We start from the raw sequence: 19,075 nt of genomic DNA on the forward strand, positions 1-19,075 counted from the left end.
CAGGGAAAAGGGCATTCCAAGCACAGGAAACAAGTGTTTACAGCCTTGAAGGGGCATGAGCTTGGTGTAACTAAGAAAAAGGAATGGGCTGGCATGATGGCTCAGGACTGTAATCCATCACTTGGGGGAGGCGAAAGTGGGAGGATCACTGGAGGCCAGAAGTTTGAGACCAGCCTGGGCAAAACTGCAAGACCCTGTCTCTACAAAAAATAAAAATTTAATTAGCTGGTCATGGTGGTGCACGCCTGTAGTCCCAGCTACTTGGGAGGCTGGGACAGGAGGATCACTTGAGTCCAGGACTTGGGGGCTGCTATGAGCTATGATTGTGCCACTGCAGTCCAGCCTGGACAACAGAGTAAGACCCTAGTATACAACAAACAAAGGAGGGCCTGGGTTTGAGCACTGATGCAACCCAACATTTCCTGGCTAGGTAAGAGGATGAAAGCGTGAGAGATACAGGAGACAGAGGGACACATCAGAACACAGAAGGAAATCTAGGATTTGTGGTCTTAAAAGGCAAATGGTCATGTCCACTGGACTTAGGGACTTGTTAGTGACTTTCAAGAAAGCTCTTTTAGTGAAATGATAGGTGCAGAAATCAGATTGGAAGACTGTAAGGGGAAGCGAGAACATTTCTGGAGAGTAAAACTGTGGCACCAGTTGGCAAGGCAGCAGCTGGAATATGAGCTTTATTATGGGATGGACTTGAGCATGTGGAGGGAGTGAGGGCCCCAGTGAACACATGGAGACAGAATGGGTAAAGGAGGTAAAAGTTACCAGAAGGCAAGAAAGGAAGAATCCTGAGCAATGGAGAAGGAACCAGAATAAGAAGGGAGACAGACCTCTCTCATAGTTTGGAAGCAGGAATTTGAGGGCTTTTTTCTGGTAACTAATTTTATCTGTGTACTAGTAGGCAAAGTCCTCAGTTGAGGGAGAAAGGGGGTTAAGATTTGAAATCAGAAAAGGTCTTAAATTGGGAAGGGTAGCTGCACATGGTGGCTCACTTTTGTAATCCCAGCACTTTGGGAGGCTGAGGCAGGAGGATAAGGCCAGCCTGGGCAACACAGTGAGACCTCATCTCTACAAAAAACTAGCCAGGTGTGGTGGCACACACCTGTAATCCTAGTTACTCCAGGGGTTGAGGCAGGAGGATCACGTGAACCCAGACGGTCGAGGTTACAGTGAACTGTGATCACACCACTACACTCTAGCCTGGGCAACACAGACCTTGCCTCTAAAATAAACAACGTAATTGGGAAAGAAGTGGTAGAGTGAGCTGATCAGAGGAACGCAGGAAGCCTGCTGGACAGTGTCAAGGTCTCACTGGGGGGTAGGTTACAGTGGATTTACAGGAGTCCTCATATGCCCTGTAGTGACTTTTTTTTTTTCCAGCAATGCTGGGCTGCTTTTGGGTGCTGGGGGACAAAGTGGGAATGTGGTCAGATAGGTGTCAAGAAAACAGAGCGGCAGGTAAAGTATGGGTATTAGCAAGTGTGTTACTGAAATTACAGGCTACAGAATCTAAACCAGATTAGGTGGGTCTGGTTGATGAAGTCAACATAGCCAGAGGAGTGGGAGCCAGTTGGGAGGAGAGGAGGTCATGGTCCAGGATGCTGAAATTAGTGACTCTGGAGGAGAGCAATTTTGGGTGAGCATGGGTATGTGTGGCTGGGGTGGGCTGGAGGAAGGGCTGAGAAGCCCAGGTCATAGGTGGATTTTCCATGTGGACACTAAAGTCACCCAAGATGATGGAAGGACACATCTGTGGTGAGGAAAACTGGGTCAGATGCTAAAGTCTTAACAATCACCTTTAATTCTACAATATATTACTCCTTAGCCATTTATACATTTTTAAAATAATTCAAATTTAAAACAAAGCCTTTGGTCACAAAGGTCTGTATAGTCTCTGCAATGATCTCAGTAAGAGCACCTACCTGTGACAGGCAGGCCCTCCATGTTTTTGAACAGCTGGTGCGTCTCTTCTTACCCATTTTTCAAGGTTTACTTTTTGTGATGACAGACGGGATGGCACATGGCCTACCACTTTGTACAACAGGCCTTCTTTAAGACCTTGTCTCAGAATCCAGGTATTTTTCAGCAGAGGCATTTGGGCATAATTTTTTTTTCTAAGACGGAGTCTCGCTTTGTCACCCAGGCTGAAGTGCAATGGCGCGATCTCGGCTAACTGCCATCTCCGCCTCCTGGGTTCAAGTGATTCTCCTGTCTCAGGCTCCCAAGTATCTGGGATTACAGGCATGCACCACCACACTTGGCTAATTTTTGTATTTTTAGTAGAGACAGGGTTTCACCATGTTGGCCTAGCTGGTCTCAAACTCCGGAACTCCAGTGATCTGCCCACCTTGGCCTCCCAAAATACTGGGATTACAAGCATGAGCCACTGCGCCCAGCCTTGGTATAACTTTTGATTCCAATCTGGTTTCCTATTTTGGTTTCACCCGTGACAGTGAGTTTCAGTGAACAGAATGCATAGACGTCACATGCTTAGAATAGTGCTCGGCTTATAGTAAGCACCCAATCAGTGTAACCTTCTATTGGCTAATTAAATTATTCTGAGCCAGTTGGGCACGGTGGCTCATGCCTGTAATCCCAGCACTCTGGGAGGCTGAGGCAGGCGGATCACCTGAGGTCAGGAGTTCGAAACCAGCCCGGCCAACATGGTGAAACCCCGTCTCTACTAAACACACAAAAATTAGCTGAGTGTGGTGGCGTGTGTCTGTAATCCCAGCTACTCAGGAAGCTGAGGCAGGAGAATCGCTTGAACCCGGGAGACAGAGATTGTGGTGAGTTGAGATCACGCCACTGCACTCTAGCCTGGGCGACAGTGAGACTCCGTCTCAAAAATAAATAAATAAATAAAAAAAAAATAAAAAATTCTGAGCTTCCTAATGATTTTTCTCACACCATTCTGAGAATAAAATCAGATACAAAAGTACCTAGAAATGAGGAAATATTAGTTCCTGTCCATTCTTCCTCTTTACCATTCTAGAGGTGTTTCACAATTACATATCTAACAAGTCTCTATTTTAACAGCTAACCATAAATACATCGGAGATGGGGAAAATCTAGCCCAATGGTTACGGTTATGCTCCTCAGCAGTGTTGCAGCACCCGAAGCAGGGCAGAGGAGCACTCAGCGTGGTATTTTCTGGACAAAGCTAACTTGCTGGTTATCATCCTCGGGCACCGCAGCAGTGGGATGCAGCAGAACTCTAGGCAGGCATCTTCTCTCTTCTCATGTTCTCATTCTAAATGCAAATTAGGATTAAACGAGACAACAGCCAAAGGTAGAAGGAGAATATCAATTTCTCTTAGAGAATTTGAACCCTGCACTGTGGCAGACCGTGTTCAGCACTGGGGCAGGCGGTGAGCAGCACAAACCAACCAGCCAACCCAACAATCCTAACAAAAACATGACAAGATAGACAAAAGTTGCGGCCCAAGATTCAAATGTTGAATTTCTGACAGCTTTTACATGTGGAGCAGGGAAAGAAGAGTAAGAAAAAATATATAAACATTCAACAAATGAACAAATTAAACTGGCAGAATAAAACAGGAAACCACAATAGTAAATGCTTAGCAGCCAAACACATTTATTAGTCTTTTTTCTTTTTTTTTTTTCCAGGAACCCAAAAATATTTTGTAGTTATAATGTAAGCAACTGAGTTGCACATAATACAATCATATCTTTCCAAAATAAAATAAAATAAAAAAACTAAACAAAAACAAAAATAAGCTGTTTAAAAGCCCAAAAAAACCCTTCAGAAAACTCTTATATATGCATTACATCATCTCTCAGTTTTAATGAAATGACGACGACTTAATTCCTTATTACTCAACCTGTCACAATCCAATAAAACACCACCCTTTAGTTTTTTTTGTTTTTGATAATTTTTTTTTTTTTTTTGAAATCCAGCATGAGAAATACAGTACCTGCTATGGCAAAAAATACACATAAAATGCAACTTTTCAGCTTATTTGTACATTAGTAGAGTTTAACATTTTATTGTTTTTTTTTTTAAGTGAACCAGTGATTTTAAGTACCACTATACTAAAAAGGAAAATAAAATATAGAAAAGGGGGCCCAGCCTGCCATGCAAGTGCACCTCTAAAGTGCCTAGTTTCTGTGTCCATGTAAAACCAGTAATATGAGGAGCAATTTCAACATATGGGAGTTTGATTAAACCTCTATGTTAAAAAAAAAAAAAAAAAAAAAAAAAAGACAATGCCACATCCTCCCTTTTCTCCCCTCAGGCGTCCTTAAATCCCATCATCTACTTTCTCTATTGCCCAACAAAGAGAGAAAAGAAAGCCACCAAAATAATATTGTAAAAGCAACTTCAAGTATAAGAAAAAAAAAAAAACACTTAAAGGTAACTTGCAGAGAGCATCAGTATGTGCAGCTGATTAGTCATTTTTACAGGTTTTGTTTCTGCTGACAGTGTCTCAGATGAGAGGATTTTTGCTGTACCTTCCTGTTACCTGTTTGTGTGCAAAGTTGGAAAGCTGCCTTTTAAAAAATCCAGCCTCTTTTTGATGCCCTTTTCTGCACCTTCTGTCTAAAGGGGGCAAACAGAGACGTGGAGGGAGGAGGAGAGGAAGAAGGAAGCCACAAGTCACAAATAATCAAAATGGTACTTCTCTACCTATCCTCCTCTGCTAGGCCCCCAGGTCCTCCTCTGTGAAGTGACTCCCATTATTCACTGTTTCCTGATTTGGTAGGATGTATTTTACTATGTAAACATAGCCCCCTAGGATTATGGAACCCAAAGCAGCATTTATATCTCCATCTAAATGGAGACAGATAAAATAGTCCAGAAACCTCTCCTCAGGTTGCTTTTGTTGTCTGTTTTTTGGTTACGCAAAACAGGGATGAGGTGGGTGGCGGGGTGGGCATAGAATGTGAAGTTATAAGCACATAGTGGAGAGTTAGGAGTGGGAACAGTTGAGCTGTTGTATCTGCTTTTTATTTTTTTCCTCCCAGAAGGGTTTTTTGTTTTTTTAAAACCTGTTAAAAATGTTCCTGCACCTTAAGTCATACTGAGATTAAGGCCAAGGGTGCAGAATCTTGTGCACGTGTCTCTTTGAGCACATTCACGGTGCATGCACCATTTTTGATGTCTTCTGTGAGATCACTGCATACACTTTGGTCACTGGTGTGTGCAAAGGGTGGTGGTGGGGGGAGTGTCCCAGGAAAGAAGTGCAGAGATCAGCAAAGCCCTTTGGGAGCATTGTATAAGAGATATAAGGGCAGGCAGAACCCATGAGGGATCAGAGACTGATAGAAAAAGGGCCTCCAGATAAACAAAATAAATAAAATTCCAAGGTCAACAGTGCCCAAATCAGAAGGTGGGTGGATAATATGCATGCACTTATAATCAAGCTTCTTCCTTCAAAGGAAGTCGTCACTATACAAGATCAGTGAGATCCAACTGAAAAGGGCTTCTTGACTAGTAAAGGGTTTATCTTAAAGATGGGGGCGAAGGGGGTGTCTGCGAAGAAGCAATTCAAAATGATCCATTCCAACCCTGCTTCATGGGTGCCTACATCTAGGCAAGCAATAGCTGATAGAGCCACATGAGCAGCATTTGTTAAAAGCATTTCCGTCTACTTAATGTCAGCTTCAAGCTCATGGAGGGGCTAATGGAAGAGCTGAGGATGCACATGGCTTTCAGGGTGGTTTGCACATCTCCTTACACAAGTTTCCTCCCAAGTAAGAAATCGGTACATTTCCAGAGCATCACAAAGTGACAAGGCTATGGATTCTACAGTGCAAACCAAAATGCCAGGGACTACATCCCTTTGTGAACTACAAAATGATAGAGTTACTCAAGGGGTGTATATGTGTGTGTCTGAATCAAGAAAGGTTGAGAGCTCCGGGTATTGTGTGGAGAACATTCTGGAGTCCCTCCAGGGGATGGATCTTCTGGAAGAGAGAAATTCAGACACTTCTCACCCTGGCACTAGATTGCTGGAAGAGATGGCAGCTATTTAAGACAGGGGTTTTTGTGTGTGTGTGTTTTGTTTTTGTATTTTTTTTGAGTTGAAGTCTCGCTCTGTTGCCCACACTGGAGTGCAGTGGCGCAATCTTGGCTCACCACAACCTCCGTCTCCCGGGTTCGAGCAATTCTTCTGCCTTAGCCTCCCGAGCTGGGACCACAGGCGCGCGCCACTGCGTCCGGCTGATTTTTTGTATTTTTAGTAGAGACGGGGTTTCACCATATTGGCCAGGCTGGTGTTAAACTCCTGACCTCAGGTGATCCGCCCACCTCAGCCTCCTAAAGTGCTGGGATTACAGGTGTGAGCCACCGTGCCCAGTCAAAACAGGGTTTACATACTGGTCTGCTGTCACTGTGTGGGAGGCAATGGAGAGAACACCCCTCCACCACAAATGCAAACCCGCTCCCCCAACCTGCTCTGCTCTTTCTTCTTAAACATGAAAGAGTAACATCTGAAACTTCTGATGGCTTAAAAACAAAAACCAAAAACACAAAAGAAGAAAACATATTTTAGGGTTACTTTCACAGCAAAGAAAATGTTTTTTAAAGTTATCCTGCTATTTACATGTTCATATTTTAAAAAGGATAATCCACTGATGTCAGAAAGGAGAGAGGAGTTAAGGGTTTACATTGCAGGGGGAAATGTACCTCGAGGTATTATTTTGTGTGAGACAGTTGAAACGTCAGGATTTTATTTTTTTCTTGTTTTTTTTTTGTTTAAAGGCAATCTAACAGATTGGAACCCTGATAAGATCATGCCTGTGCAGCCCTGCACAGGCACGAGGAGACTGTGATCAAGTCTGTTACTCGTTACAGTACTGTGAACGTCAACAACAAGAATTGCTGCATGGAAAACACTGAATATAGGCAGAACAATCTCTCGCTTATGATACTGTGTGTTGCAAATGACGCCTAGACCAGAGCAATGCAGGCGCTATGATTTATCACAGGCAAGATCAACAAAGAATTGTTAGGACAAAGAGGCTGCATGCAGACCTCCCCTGTCAAAACACCTCGCAGCTCACTGGCTTCACACAGCCTGCCAAACGCAAGGGAGGCAGAGAGAGGGATGGTGAGTAGGGAAGATAAAACTTTTTTGCCTGCCAAGAAACAGCCCTCTTCCCCACAAAGCAGGACAGTTCCTTATAACTCAGAGTCAGTTCACTTAAACATGATTAAAAAGAAAGAAAGAAATATGAAAAAGGAGAGAGGAGGCGGAGTTTTTCAAAACTGACCTAAAGATTACCTTTCAGGTCAGCACGCGTGAGGCATGGTTTCCTGAGCTTGAAGGGCTCTGGATTCAGGAAAGGATGAGTACTTTTTCCAGAGAACACTGGAGCCTGTGGAGTTCCATTGCTATACTGGATTAACGCTGCACGGCTAGGATCAAGAATCCTGAACCACACTGGTTGACAGGAACTGCCGGCCCCTGGAATTTACCTGGCCATCAGACCTGCCAGCAACAGTGGCAAGAGGACTCAGAGGTCTGTCTCACTGTGCTGACCTTACCACATCGTCTCTCACTCCCCTTCCCCTCCAGGACACGGGGACACCATGGACACAGAAACTGGAGAACAAGGACGCAAAGTTACTCCCGTCCCCTTTCTGCCCTCTCTTCCCCCCACCCTTTGCAGAATGCATAGTTACAATTCACCTTACAACATAAAGAAGCGACGATGACCACATGTGGGACTTTTTTTTTTTTTTTGAAAAAAGAAAAAAAATCCAACCTCTTCTTAAATTCAGTATCAAAATTCACATTTGCATAATAATACATTTCAAGGCCATGAGAGAGGAATGAGAGCAAAGCGCAGAAGCAGCATCTCTCCTCCCTGTGTCTTCCTGAATGAAGCTGAAGGAATCGAGCGGGAGGGACTGTTTTCCTCTTTGGGGGAGCTCTGAGGAATCATGGAAATGGCCCTTAGCATTTGCTTGATATTTCTTTAGAAGATAGGAGTGGGGAGAAGAGGTGAAATTGTTTAAAACATAAAAACAAATAGAGACAGTGCAGATTTCTGTGTTCAACTATAATAGCTCTGAAGAAATAAAATATGATTTCAGATTTTTCTCTTTCTCAAACACTTCAGTCTTAACTCTTCAAAACCCCTTTTCCTTGTGTGTAATACCCTGTTTGCATCAACAGCAACGTGATGTGACGCCCATGTGGGAACATAACGGCCGCCTCAGGACAAGACTCAAAGGGTAAAAGTGTGCTGCCCACTCTGCACACGGCAGAAGCTGGAAAACGCCTTGTTTACATGCGTGAATGTGTCACAAGTATCACCATATTCCAATTCTCCAGTGCTTACAGAAAAACAGAAAATGAAACAGCCACAGCCACATGAGCACAAACATACACACAGAGAAAACCAGGGAATGCAGATGCGTAAACCTGCGCTCTTGGACGAACCTGGGTCTGCGTCGCCTGGGTACCTTCCCCTAACTGTCTCCTCTCCCAAGTCCCAGAATCTCTTCCACTCAGCTCTACACTGTGCAATATTGATGCTAATGAAATCTCAACAGCTGCCCCTGGGACTTCCAGGAGGAACTCTGACTTCCCTAAAGACTTAAGCTGACCGTCTTTCTGTTTGTATCCAATGGATAGCCTCTTCCTAGAACAGACGGTCTCTGTACTCACAAAGGCACATTCAGAAATACTATACTTAAGTAATTCCTTAGACAAAATTTAAAAAGGGGGGTGGATGATGTTTTAAACACATTTATTCTAAATTATCCCAAAATTTCTGGCAAGAAGTGTTATGCTAAAATGCATCACTTGGTGAGAAACTCTACCTTTAAAAGGTATGTAACTTCTTAAAGGGATTCAAAGGTTTTTGTTTTGCCTAAATACCCACCTTTCCCATTTTTGGCGAACACACATAGGATGTACTGTCCTCCTCTCTGTAAAGCTCTTCTGAAGGGCTAGTCCTGGCAATAAGGCCACTTCACTTTGCCTCCAGTCAACTTTTACACCCACCCCTCCGGGAGTTGTACACACCTTTCAGTAGCCTAAGGGGAAGGAACACCAGATTCCGGAGGGCAGAGGGTGGGAGGGAAGGAAAAGCACTTCCTTTCACAGCCCTGCTGCAGCAGCATCATGAGCCACCTCGACAGCTCTCTTTTGCTGCTTACTGTGAGCAGTGAAGAGGAATTTCCGTTTTTGGAAAACAAACAAACAAACAAACAAAACCACCATCCCAACTTATTGATATTGGCTAGAAATGGGTCAATTATAACTGGGAATTTATTTCCAAAGCAATAATTTATAGTTTGAATATGAAGCTGAGGCACAGAGTGCTTTAAACGAACACTATTTATTCTTTATTTAAAACAGAATACTTCTTGCCTAGTTATCTGATCTTTCCCCTCCCATGAACAAAACAAGCGTTGGTCACAGTGAAGAACTGAAGACTGAGCTTTTTGCAAAGACCCTTTGGCCAAGGTAGTACCATTTTTCCTGGCCATGGACAGTTTCTCGTTAAAAACAAATTCAGGTATATAGTTAACTGAAAAGGGAACAATTTAAATTCGGTGAGGCAAACACTGGCAGTTACTGCAACTTTCGTTACTTTTTTGGGTGGCGGTAGGAGGTTATGACAAGAGACTGACAGCTTAAAAATGACTCAAATGTTAGGGGTACGCCACAATCACTCGGGATCTAGTCCTGGTGGCCACACACGTGAGGGCAGTGTGGGTGCTGAGCTGCTGGAGTAGCTCTCCACTCCCCGGACCAGTGTCCCCCCTTTACCACCTTGTGGATGTTCACGGCCTCTTTCTTCAGAGGCACGGGGTGGGGGAGGTATGGTGAGCAGGTTAGGGAGGGTCGAGGTCAAATTTTTATTATTACTATGTTCATAGATTCTTGGAGCTGGTAATTATTTCAAATCTAAAGAATGTGATATTACCACCCCCTTTGTAAAATTTAAGATCAAGAAAAAAAACAAAACAAAACACTATCACTGACAAATAGGGACCAGTTCTGAAAATACACATACCTTTGGCGCTGGCCATAAACCCACAGACTGTTATCACAGGGTGTGCACAAACTCTGGAAAATCTAGGTAATATTCTGTTTTCTTACAGAATGATGATGTTCTCAACAGCATTATGTATATCTGTGTGTTCCTTGACTGTATAGAGTCCCTGTACTAGCAGATAAAGAAGTAAAGGGGGTATGGTGTGCTGTGCAGCAGGGGATGTGGGTTCCCTATTTTCTCAATGACCATGAGGTCTGAAGACTGACAATTCATTGTATACACACAGGCTGCAGTATTTTCATCCGCATTATCACATGGCTTTAGTTGTCCACTCACAGGAGGAAAAACACAATTAAAGAACCAGGCTTTTTTTTTTTTTTTTTTTTTTTTTTTTTTGCAGTAACACTAAGAAGTGTAGTTAATGCATACACATAGAGTGTGACAAAACTTGGCAAAAACACTGGAGAGAAAGTTTGATTTTTTTAACCAGCTAAAAATGTATCTCACTCCTAAAGATCTTATACTTACAAACAAAAACCTCAAATCTAAAACAATAACCTATAAAGCGTTAAATGTTGAATTTTAACTCTGAGGATGGGGAAAAAAGGGATAGTTTCTACATAAAGACTCAATTGTTCCCTAATCTTAGAGATGGCTATTACAGCCACGTCTGCTGAAAACATCCTGTTTACTCTGCAGGGAAAAACAGGCTTGGCATAAGCATTTTGCTCAGCATGCAGACATTTTCATTCTGTTTTAGAGAAGAGTCAAGATGGCAGAATATAAAAAATGAAATTAAAAAGTACACAGCATCTGAGGTCGAAATGGAATCCGGCTGTTAACCCTACAAAAATCACACCCCTCTCCAAAAAAAAAGTGGTAAAAATGAGAGAATATTTGCAAAAAGTTAACAGCCCATGAACTTCTAGTTTCTGCGAGATATATGTATTAATAAAGGTGCTTCCAAATTCTCGGGCAGGAGTTTTATCTTTTCCTTTCTCTTTCCTCTTACATACCTTACATACCATGTTCAACCCAAAGAAGTTTGGAAGAACTGATTGCTAACTTATGCTACATTCATGTCAGAAGAGGTGGGAAAATTCTTAGAACAGGAGCCATATTCATAGAAAATCAAGTTGCTATAAATAAAACTAACTGGCAATAAATGGATAACGATTTATTGGGGGGACACTGATTAAATAATTTGGTTTGGAACCTTAACTTGCAACACTAAGTTAACTCCTATGAATGCTGTAAATGAAACATGTCCAGGGTTGGGGACTGAGGGATCAGAGATGTTACATGAACCATCCATTTCTTCACAGTGTCTCAGAGATCTGAACTTTTTTAAACACTTAAAGTTAGGTCACGGCGCTGGATCTAATTGCCGGCAGAGGTCCTCTATGTGATGTGAGACACCCTTTTCCCTATTAGTGCTTCTTTTCTTTTGGCTACTCATGTGGTAAGTAGAAACCAAGTTGGTGATGTTCAAGAGATGTACACACCTCTAAGCCACTAGTAATCAAGTGTTTTAAAAAGAAGTAACTAGTAAAAAAAAAAAAAAAAAAAAAAAAGGGAAAGCTCAAATTAACGTAATCAAAATGTTTTAAAAATAAATCAGAGGTGACCAGCAACCCTGTATCTATGCCAGAGTGTGGTGGAAGAGAAGGCACTCTCACTGAATTTTAGAAGTATACTGAAGTCACCTAACCTCTTAGTAGACATGGCTCTTGCCCAAGAATACCACGGAAAGAGCTCTTCTCTTCCATGACATCCTCACCATATCCTGTTCTTAGGTCACTGCCAACCAATAAAGCAAAGCTCCCAGCAAGTTGACAAGAAGAAGGGGGAGGTCTGGGGGAAAAGGGGAGGAGACAAAGGACAAGAGCAGAACAACAGGAACCCCTTTCTATTGGCCCAGCACAAAGAGACTTTCCAAATCACGGCAGTTGTCACAATTACACACCTGGAGGAGTCAATGCACAGTAACGGAGGGCACAAGACACAGGGAGGAACTTGGCATTCTACATTATTGAGACATAAGCATATTAACTTGCTTGACGTTTGTTTGTTTATTTTAAATTTAGCCCACTGCCTTTGGGGCCTGTCCAGAACCACTCCAATTTCCTTTATGGGCGAGTATCTTACATCTGTGGAGTGACCAGACCACACACACACACGTGTGCGTCCCCCTTGCTCAGGATGTCTGGGTGTATGTACGAAGGCACTAAAGCGGTTTTAGAGAAATTGCAGGCAGCAACCCCACCCACTCCCTTTACCTGTCGAGCTGGAGTTTCTTTCCCACTGGGAAGCTTAATGTTTAAAAGAAGCTTAATGTTTAAAAGAAGCTGTGGTCATGCTTGGGAATTCTGACCCCTGGCCCCAGGAGGGAATACAAAATAATTCAACATCACCAAAAACTGAAAGGAAACACTCCACATCTCCGGCTAAGGGATGGGGATAATTAAGCAGCAGATCTTCGAAACAGCAATTAAAACGAGCACAACAGTAGCTGGGAGCTAAAAAAGTAAAATCACTTGTTCCTTATTAGATTCTTCTATATTTTCTCCTCCTTCCAAAACAAACGGAGGTAAGACAGACATTCTTCATTAATAGGACAGTCCATAGATAATTTTCCTCTAGTAATGCCTATATTTAAAATTTGTTCCAAAAATTATTAACCTATATTTCCTAACTCTTTACATAGATTCTCAGCAATCCAACTGTACTATTTTACAGATTAGAGTTACTTTTTTTTTTTTTAAGCTGTTGTTTCTTCCTTCCTTCCTTTTGTTGCTGGGGTTGTGGGGACAGGGAGAAGGGCTCCTTTAAAAAAATAAAAACTACTAGGGGAGATTTCAGTTCAGTCTCAAATGGAAAGGAACAAAGTGATGGCATTCTCATCTATATACACCAAACACTCTCCCATTAAACTACACACAATTTCAAAAGAATCCATGATCGAGCTCTTACAAAGCTTAATCCTTCTCCCATATTTTTAAGATAATGAATTTACCTGTTGCTGCTAAATTGATAATTTTTAAAAAATATTTCTATGTGTTTTAAAATGTATGATCCCCAGTATGACAATAATGTTTGGAGACTTTTCTTTTTACATTTTTTTTAAGTAAAAATTGTTTAAACTTTCTGAAGTTTCAGGAACTTGTAAAAGTTTATTAACAGGAAAGAAACAGCCATCTCTCTAGGATAAGATACGGTTAAATAAACCATCTTCAAAAAACTGGCTTCCTACCCTAGAATTCCTGAGAATGCTTGCAAATTTTAAAGCAGGAAAACAAATGTTAAAAACAGAAACAAAAAACACTGTTAAATGCTCCCAGAGTTAGTCTTCATCTAAAATATATATTTATATGTATATATATACGCACTTTTTGGTCTTTTTTTTTTTAAAAGTTTTTAGTTTTTTTTCCCTTTAAGCTTATGATGGAAGAACATTTTAGCTTCTCATGTTTATTTTTACATATTTCAAATCCCTCATTATGTCTTGTAAACAAGAGGGGCTCTAGCACCCGGCTTTCACCGTAGTATCATAAGGAACTCAACTAACCCATAGTGCAGGTCAAGGAACCAACAGGCAGGAGGAGAGGAGGGTGGGGCAGGACACAGCAGTGAACCAAGAGCGGCAGTGGACAGGGTCACCACTGGCTTGCAGGAGCCTTGGGATATGCTCCTGGTCCAGGGACGCTAAGATTTAGCCTTCTCTAGATGTCTGAATACAAGCTGCTCTTCACCTGGTGGTCACCACACGACAGCACTTTGCTCCACACAGAGAGCAGTCAGTGGGGCTGCTGGAAGGACAGCTTTTGTATGGGGAACAGCGGTGGAAGGGGCACGGTGGTGATTCAAATTGGAGAGCAGGAAGAGGGCACGCTCAAGGCACCCAGCGGGGCCAGGTCAATGCTGCAGACGCCAAGTGTGACCACCCACCCACAGAGGGCTGGCTCATGCAGGCTTGTACACGTGAACACTCATTTGAGTCATGCCTGTCAATCTCTTTTGAGGCTAGGTTTATAATCAACAGGGTAAGCCAGAAGGGCTACAGAATTTCCCATTCTTTGTCTCACAAAACCACTGAAATGCAAATAACTTGTTTCAGGCTTTTCCTATACACACCCACCCACCCACCTACACACAGACACAAGCTAAAAGTCAAATACATTAGGCATTTTTGTATTGTATCCTTCACTGAAGACGCTAAAGAAAGAAAAACTCCCTTGTCCTCAATAGCAGCAAGTTACAGAGGACAGTAGAGGTCTGCTCCCACCAAGGGCTGGAATGGGCAGGTATTTGCTGGTACAAAATGTCGGCACTTTATGTTAAACAGTATAATGCAGACTGGGATGTCCACACAAGTGCTAGCACGTCACCGGCATCCATCCCCCCCACCCTATCTGGTTTTTCCCCCCCTTCAGGTCTATAATTCTCTTCACAATAAGCAGTTTGATACATTTTGATTCCAACATAAGTACATACATGTTGGTGATAACTGTAGATTAAACGTTGCCCCCTGTTCGGCCCAGAGTACTACTACATTGATGCTTAAAAAAAAAAAAAAAAAAGTATTTAAATACCGAAATAAAAAAAGCAAAATTACAAGGTGGGGGGAAGAGGTCAAAACCAAAAAAAAAGGTGCAATACTTAAAAGTCTTTGCTAAGTTATACCTGCCTAAGCAAAACCACATACACAGGAAATACACAACACAGAGAAACGAAAGGAAACGCTTGAAGTACACACTGGTTTAAGAACATTCGTTAAGTAAACGTTTCTGTCAGTGATGGCCTGGTGCTGTAACGCGCCGCGGCCTGGCACAGGTAACGCTCGGCGAGAGAGGAGCAGAGGGAGTAGCTGCAGATGCTTTCAGGAGGCTGCTCACCACTTATTCTTTTCTTTTTTCATAAAATGAAAAAGAGGACCAACCAATAGAAATATGTAACTCAACTTCACCTAATTTTTTAAAGAATTTCTCAAACCTGATCATAAGGAAAGAGGGAACAAAGTTTTCTGTTTTTGAGACATCCCATAATCAAAAGCTATCTTCCGTTCCCATTTCAAACTAACGAAAAGGCCTGCATGAAACTTAACAGATACTCAGATGTGCCTGCTGGCCATTCACTTTGAAAAAAAAAAGAAATAAACACACAGCTGCTCCGAGAGGTACCTCCTGCTCTAGTTTTTTGGACTTGGCAGTGCTCCACTCTACTGCTAGGTCAAAAGAACAGCCAGAGAAACCCCACATTCAGGCTAAGTTGCAAATGGGAAGGAGCGCCCTGCTTTCATCATTAAAAAGCACTCTGTTCATCTTAATGCAGCCCAATGGAGTTGCTTTAGTAGCAGTGGCTCTCTGGGACTGTGTGTTCTCAAAGTTAAAAAAATAAAATAAAAAGCAGATGGCCGGCCAGCCAGCCCGCAGACTGTCAGTGATGCAGCTTTCTGAGAAGTCAGGGTGGGGCAGGGAGAGAAGGGAAGAACACAGGCACACACACAGAGACAGAGAAGGATGCACGCAAATGCACATGAACACACGTGCACACACACACCAGAACGAGCATGCCTGGGCAGTTACATGTGCCAGAACACACTGGTATTTATCAACCAGCCAATCACAAATTTTTTCCTTTTTTTTTTTAGGTTTTTTGTGTTTTTGTTTTTAAAGTGAGGCTCCGTCAAGTCTTCCCTCCCCCCTCCCCCAACAATTCTTTTGAATTTCCCTCCCTCCCAAACATGGTAGACCTAAGGACGGAAACACACCCAGTGCAAACAAAGTTAAAAAGCTATTTTTTTTTCAGTATATATGTTTCTTAGCAACAACTTCCATATAACATGAAAAAAGTGAAAAACTAGAAACTAATTTTTTTAATGTTTTTGTGTTTAAATTTAAATGGTATGTGTACTTGCTTCACATTGTCTTTCTAGGTTGGCGTTCATGATTCAAGTATTTCAAGAGTGATATGTTCTCTTTTTGGATTCATATTCCAAACGAAAAAACTGAAGTTATAAGGGAGGCAACTATGTGCTCAGACAGTCTGTCAATGACCCACCTTTTTTTCTCTCCGTTTTCTTTTTTCCTTTTAAAAATGTATTTATTGCAAGTTGAAAAAAAAAACGAAAAGGTCAAGTTAGTGCTGCTGCTGTTCCAAAAAAGGTCACGAGGTCAGAGTTGAAAGTTCTAAGTTCAGATTGAATCCGACCCTCCTCCCAGAAGGTCACCAGGTAGTAAAGGAGCAGGGCTGCCCATCCTATGGGGATCTTCCACCGTTGGGACTCCCCATAAGCTAGAAGAATAGTTTGGGGGCCCCCACAATGAAGCGCCAGCAAGATCGGCCCCGCTGCTGCCACCAGCGCTGCTGCTCCACTGCCCGAGCCCAGTGGACCCACCGAAAAGATTCAGAGCAGGTCCCACGGGATCTGACTGGTTCTGGCCGGTCTCCAGCGACTGCCACCCCGCGGCTGGCGCACTCGGGGTTGCTGCAGGTGTAGGGGGCTGAGCTTGTGCCAGAAAGCGGCTGACTTCATCATCAGTGGCAAACTCAGCAAGGATGGTAGTGTTTCCCAACACACACCTGGAAGAAGGGAGGGAGAGAGAGCTATGGATCTGAGGAAAATCCTAAAGCACATGGAGGGAGCGACTGCCCAGTCCTTGACATTCAATGTGCGGTCCTTTGACTAGAAGCTGCCATATCCATGAATGCTTTTTAGAATGCAGAGTCCAAGCTCCAACCAAGGCCTCTGGGTCCAGAACCTGTATTTCAACCAGACTGCCAGGTAATTGGGAAGTAATGATGTAAAGCAACAAGGCATCACCGAAGCTCAGGATAACCAAGGACTACTAAAGAATATTATATTCTGATATTTCTTGGTGTATGGAATGTATATATTCTAGACAACTTAGCTATCAAGAAAAACGTGTGTGTCTGTGGGGCGCTAAGAGGGATCACTGAACTGGCAGAGGGCTCTGATACTGTAATGGTAGATACCTGTCATTATACATTTGTCCAAAACCACATACTGTACAAGGCCGAGAGTGAACTCTAATGTAAACCACAGACTTTTGGTGATAAGGAGGGGTTCAGCAATCTTGACAAGTGCACCACTCTGGTGGAGGATGTTGATAATGGTGGAGGCTATTCTTGTGTGGCAGCAGGAGATATGAGACAAATCTTTCTATTTTCCTCTCCATTTGGCTGTGATCCTAAAACTGCTCTAAAACAAAAAAAATAATGCCTTAGATAAAAAGGAAAGAAAAATATGGTCTCTTTCTTCCCCCACGTGAGTTACGAGGCAAAAGATCAAACCCAAAGCATCAAAGCAACCTGGCTTCAGCCCCTGGGAGTGCTGCTCCTTCTCCGGGGCTCCTCGCTGCCTGCGCCTCCTCGTCCCTGGCTTGCAGTGTGTCCGGCTTTCTGCCATGGCATCTGCAGCCAAGGGCAGTCAGCTCTTCTCCATCTACCAGTTTGACAGTGGCAGGGAAGGGGATGGGCAAAGTCTGATCTAGCGCCACCTAATTTAAGCCAAGACCCTGCTACCCACCAAGACCACAATATTTTGTCATCTGCAAAGAGGCTGGAGTAAGCAGCCAGATTCTATTATGAAAAACAATGGCACTTTCATTAGTTGTGTGTTTCTTTTTTGAGATGGAGTCTTGCTCTGTCACCAGGCTGGAGTGCAATGACACAATCTTGGCTCACTGTAACCTCTGCCTCCCAGGTTCAAGAGACTCCCCTGCCTCAGCCTTCCGAGTAACTGGGACTACAAGCACGTACCACCACGCCTGGCTGATTTTTTGTGTTTTAGTAGAGATGGGGTTTCACCACGTTGGCCAGGATGGTCTCCATCTCCTGAACTCATGATCTGCCCACCTCGGCTTCCCAAAGTGCTGGGATTACAGGCGTGAGCCACTGTGCCCGGCCCTAGCTTTGTTTTATGTTACTTAGAATTTACTCACTACTTCACAAATTATTTACATTTGGAATTCTAAAGACTGGCCTCTGATATATACAGGACAATCCAAGCTTAGGTGGAAAAGACCTGGCACCTCCACACTCAAGACTTGCAGATGCAAGTGTGATGGTGCCATTCTTCGTGTATGTTCTGGTGCGTCTTTAATTTAGCAGCTGCCAGAATACTCACGGGTGCATCTTCATGCATGTTTGTCTGCGTGGGTGTAGGATCGAATACTCACATGTGCAGTGCAGTTTGGGCCTTGGCCGCCTCCTGTTTGGTGCTGTATCGGATCAGGGCAGTGCCCTGGGTTAGATTCAGATGGAATGTCAGCAGTGGGCCATGCTGCATGCAGATCGTTCTCAAGGTTGACCCATCAATCTAAGGAGTAATGACATTCATGAGATAAAGACTGGAGGTGGGGTGGAAAAGGTAAATTTTAAGATATTCAAAGCACTGGATGAGACCTAGTGGGCCCATTTTGCAAATCCAGTTTGCATAAATGAGGCTCAAAACAAAAGCATATGATTCAGCCTATGGTCTGTTTTCTTTAAGAGATAAACAGGTGTGAGTGTTAATTTGTAGTCAAAAAAGGACAGAAATGAGATGGTATCCACATAAGAATGTAAGTTAACATTCTTAGCATCACTGCTCATGTATTCCTCTGTAAAGAGAAAGACACAAACAAGAAAAGCACTACTAAACATCTGATTGTTGAAAATGCTAATGGCTGATCTGGTTCACAGCCTATTCCAACACTGTCTTACCCTACTTTGCCCATCTCTGCCTACTTCTCTATGCCCTGTGTTGACATCAGGCATTTTGACCAAAGGCTGTACTCCTCACCCCAGTTAGACTTTCACCACTTAAGATCTTCAGCGATTCAGCAATTAGGGACAATTTTCCTAATCTATGAGTTGGATGAACAAACTTATTCACTCTGATTAATTTATTTTGCATCAGGATCTTTTTATTTATTTTTGAGACAGAGTCTTGCTCTGTTGCCCAGGCTGGAGTGCAGTGGCATGATCTCGACTCACTGCAACCCCCATCTCCCGGGTTCAAGTGATTCTCCTGCCTCAGCATCCTGAGTAGCTGGAATCAGAGGCGTACTCCACCACT

General features: G+C 43.0%; 1 protein-coding gene across 9 annotated transcripts in view; it reads right to left on the reverse strand.

Annotated features, from left to right (window-relative positions):
• Positions 1-3,593: 3,593 nt before the first annotated feature.
• TNRC6B (trinucleotide repeat containing adaptor 6B) overlaps positions 3,594-19,075 on the reverse strand; it is a 294,477-nt gene continuing 278,995 nt past the window's right edge. For all 9 annotated transcript variants that reach the window (XM_073006702.1, XM_038007409.2, XM_073006699.1 and 6 more), the window contains 2 exons: positions 18,195-18,334; positions 3,594-16,575 (listed from right to left, as the gene is read on the reverse strand). In XM_073006702.1, coding sequence (XP_072862803.1) covers positions 16,188-16,575; positions 18,195-18,334 — 528 coding nt within the window. In that variant the 3' untranslated portion in view covers positions 3,594-16,187. The remainder of the gene's footprint in view (positions 16,576-18,194; positions 18,335-19,075) is intronic.

This window comes from Chlorocebus sabaeus, chromosome 19, assembly GCF_047675955.1.
Source record: "Chlorocebus sabaeus isolate Y175 chromosome 19, mChlSab1.0.hap1, whole genome shotgun sequence".
NCBI lineage: Eukaryota > Metazoa > Chordata > Mammalia > Primates > Cercopithecidae > Chlorocebus > Chlorocebus sabaeus.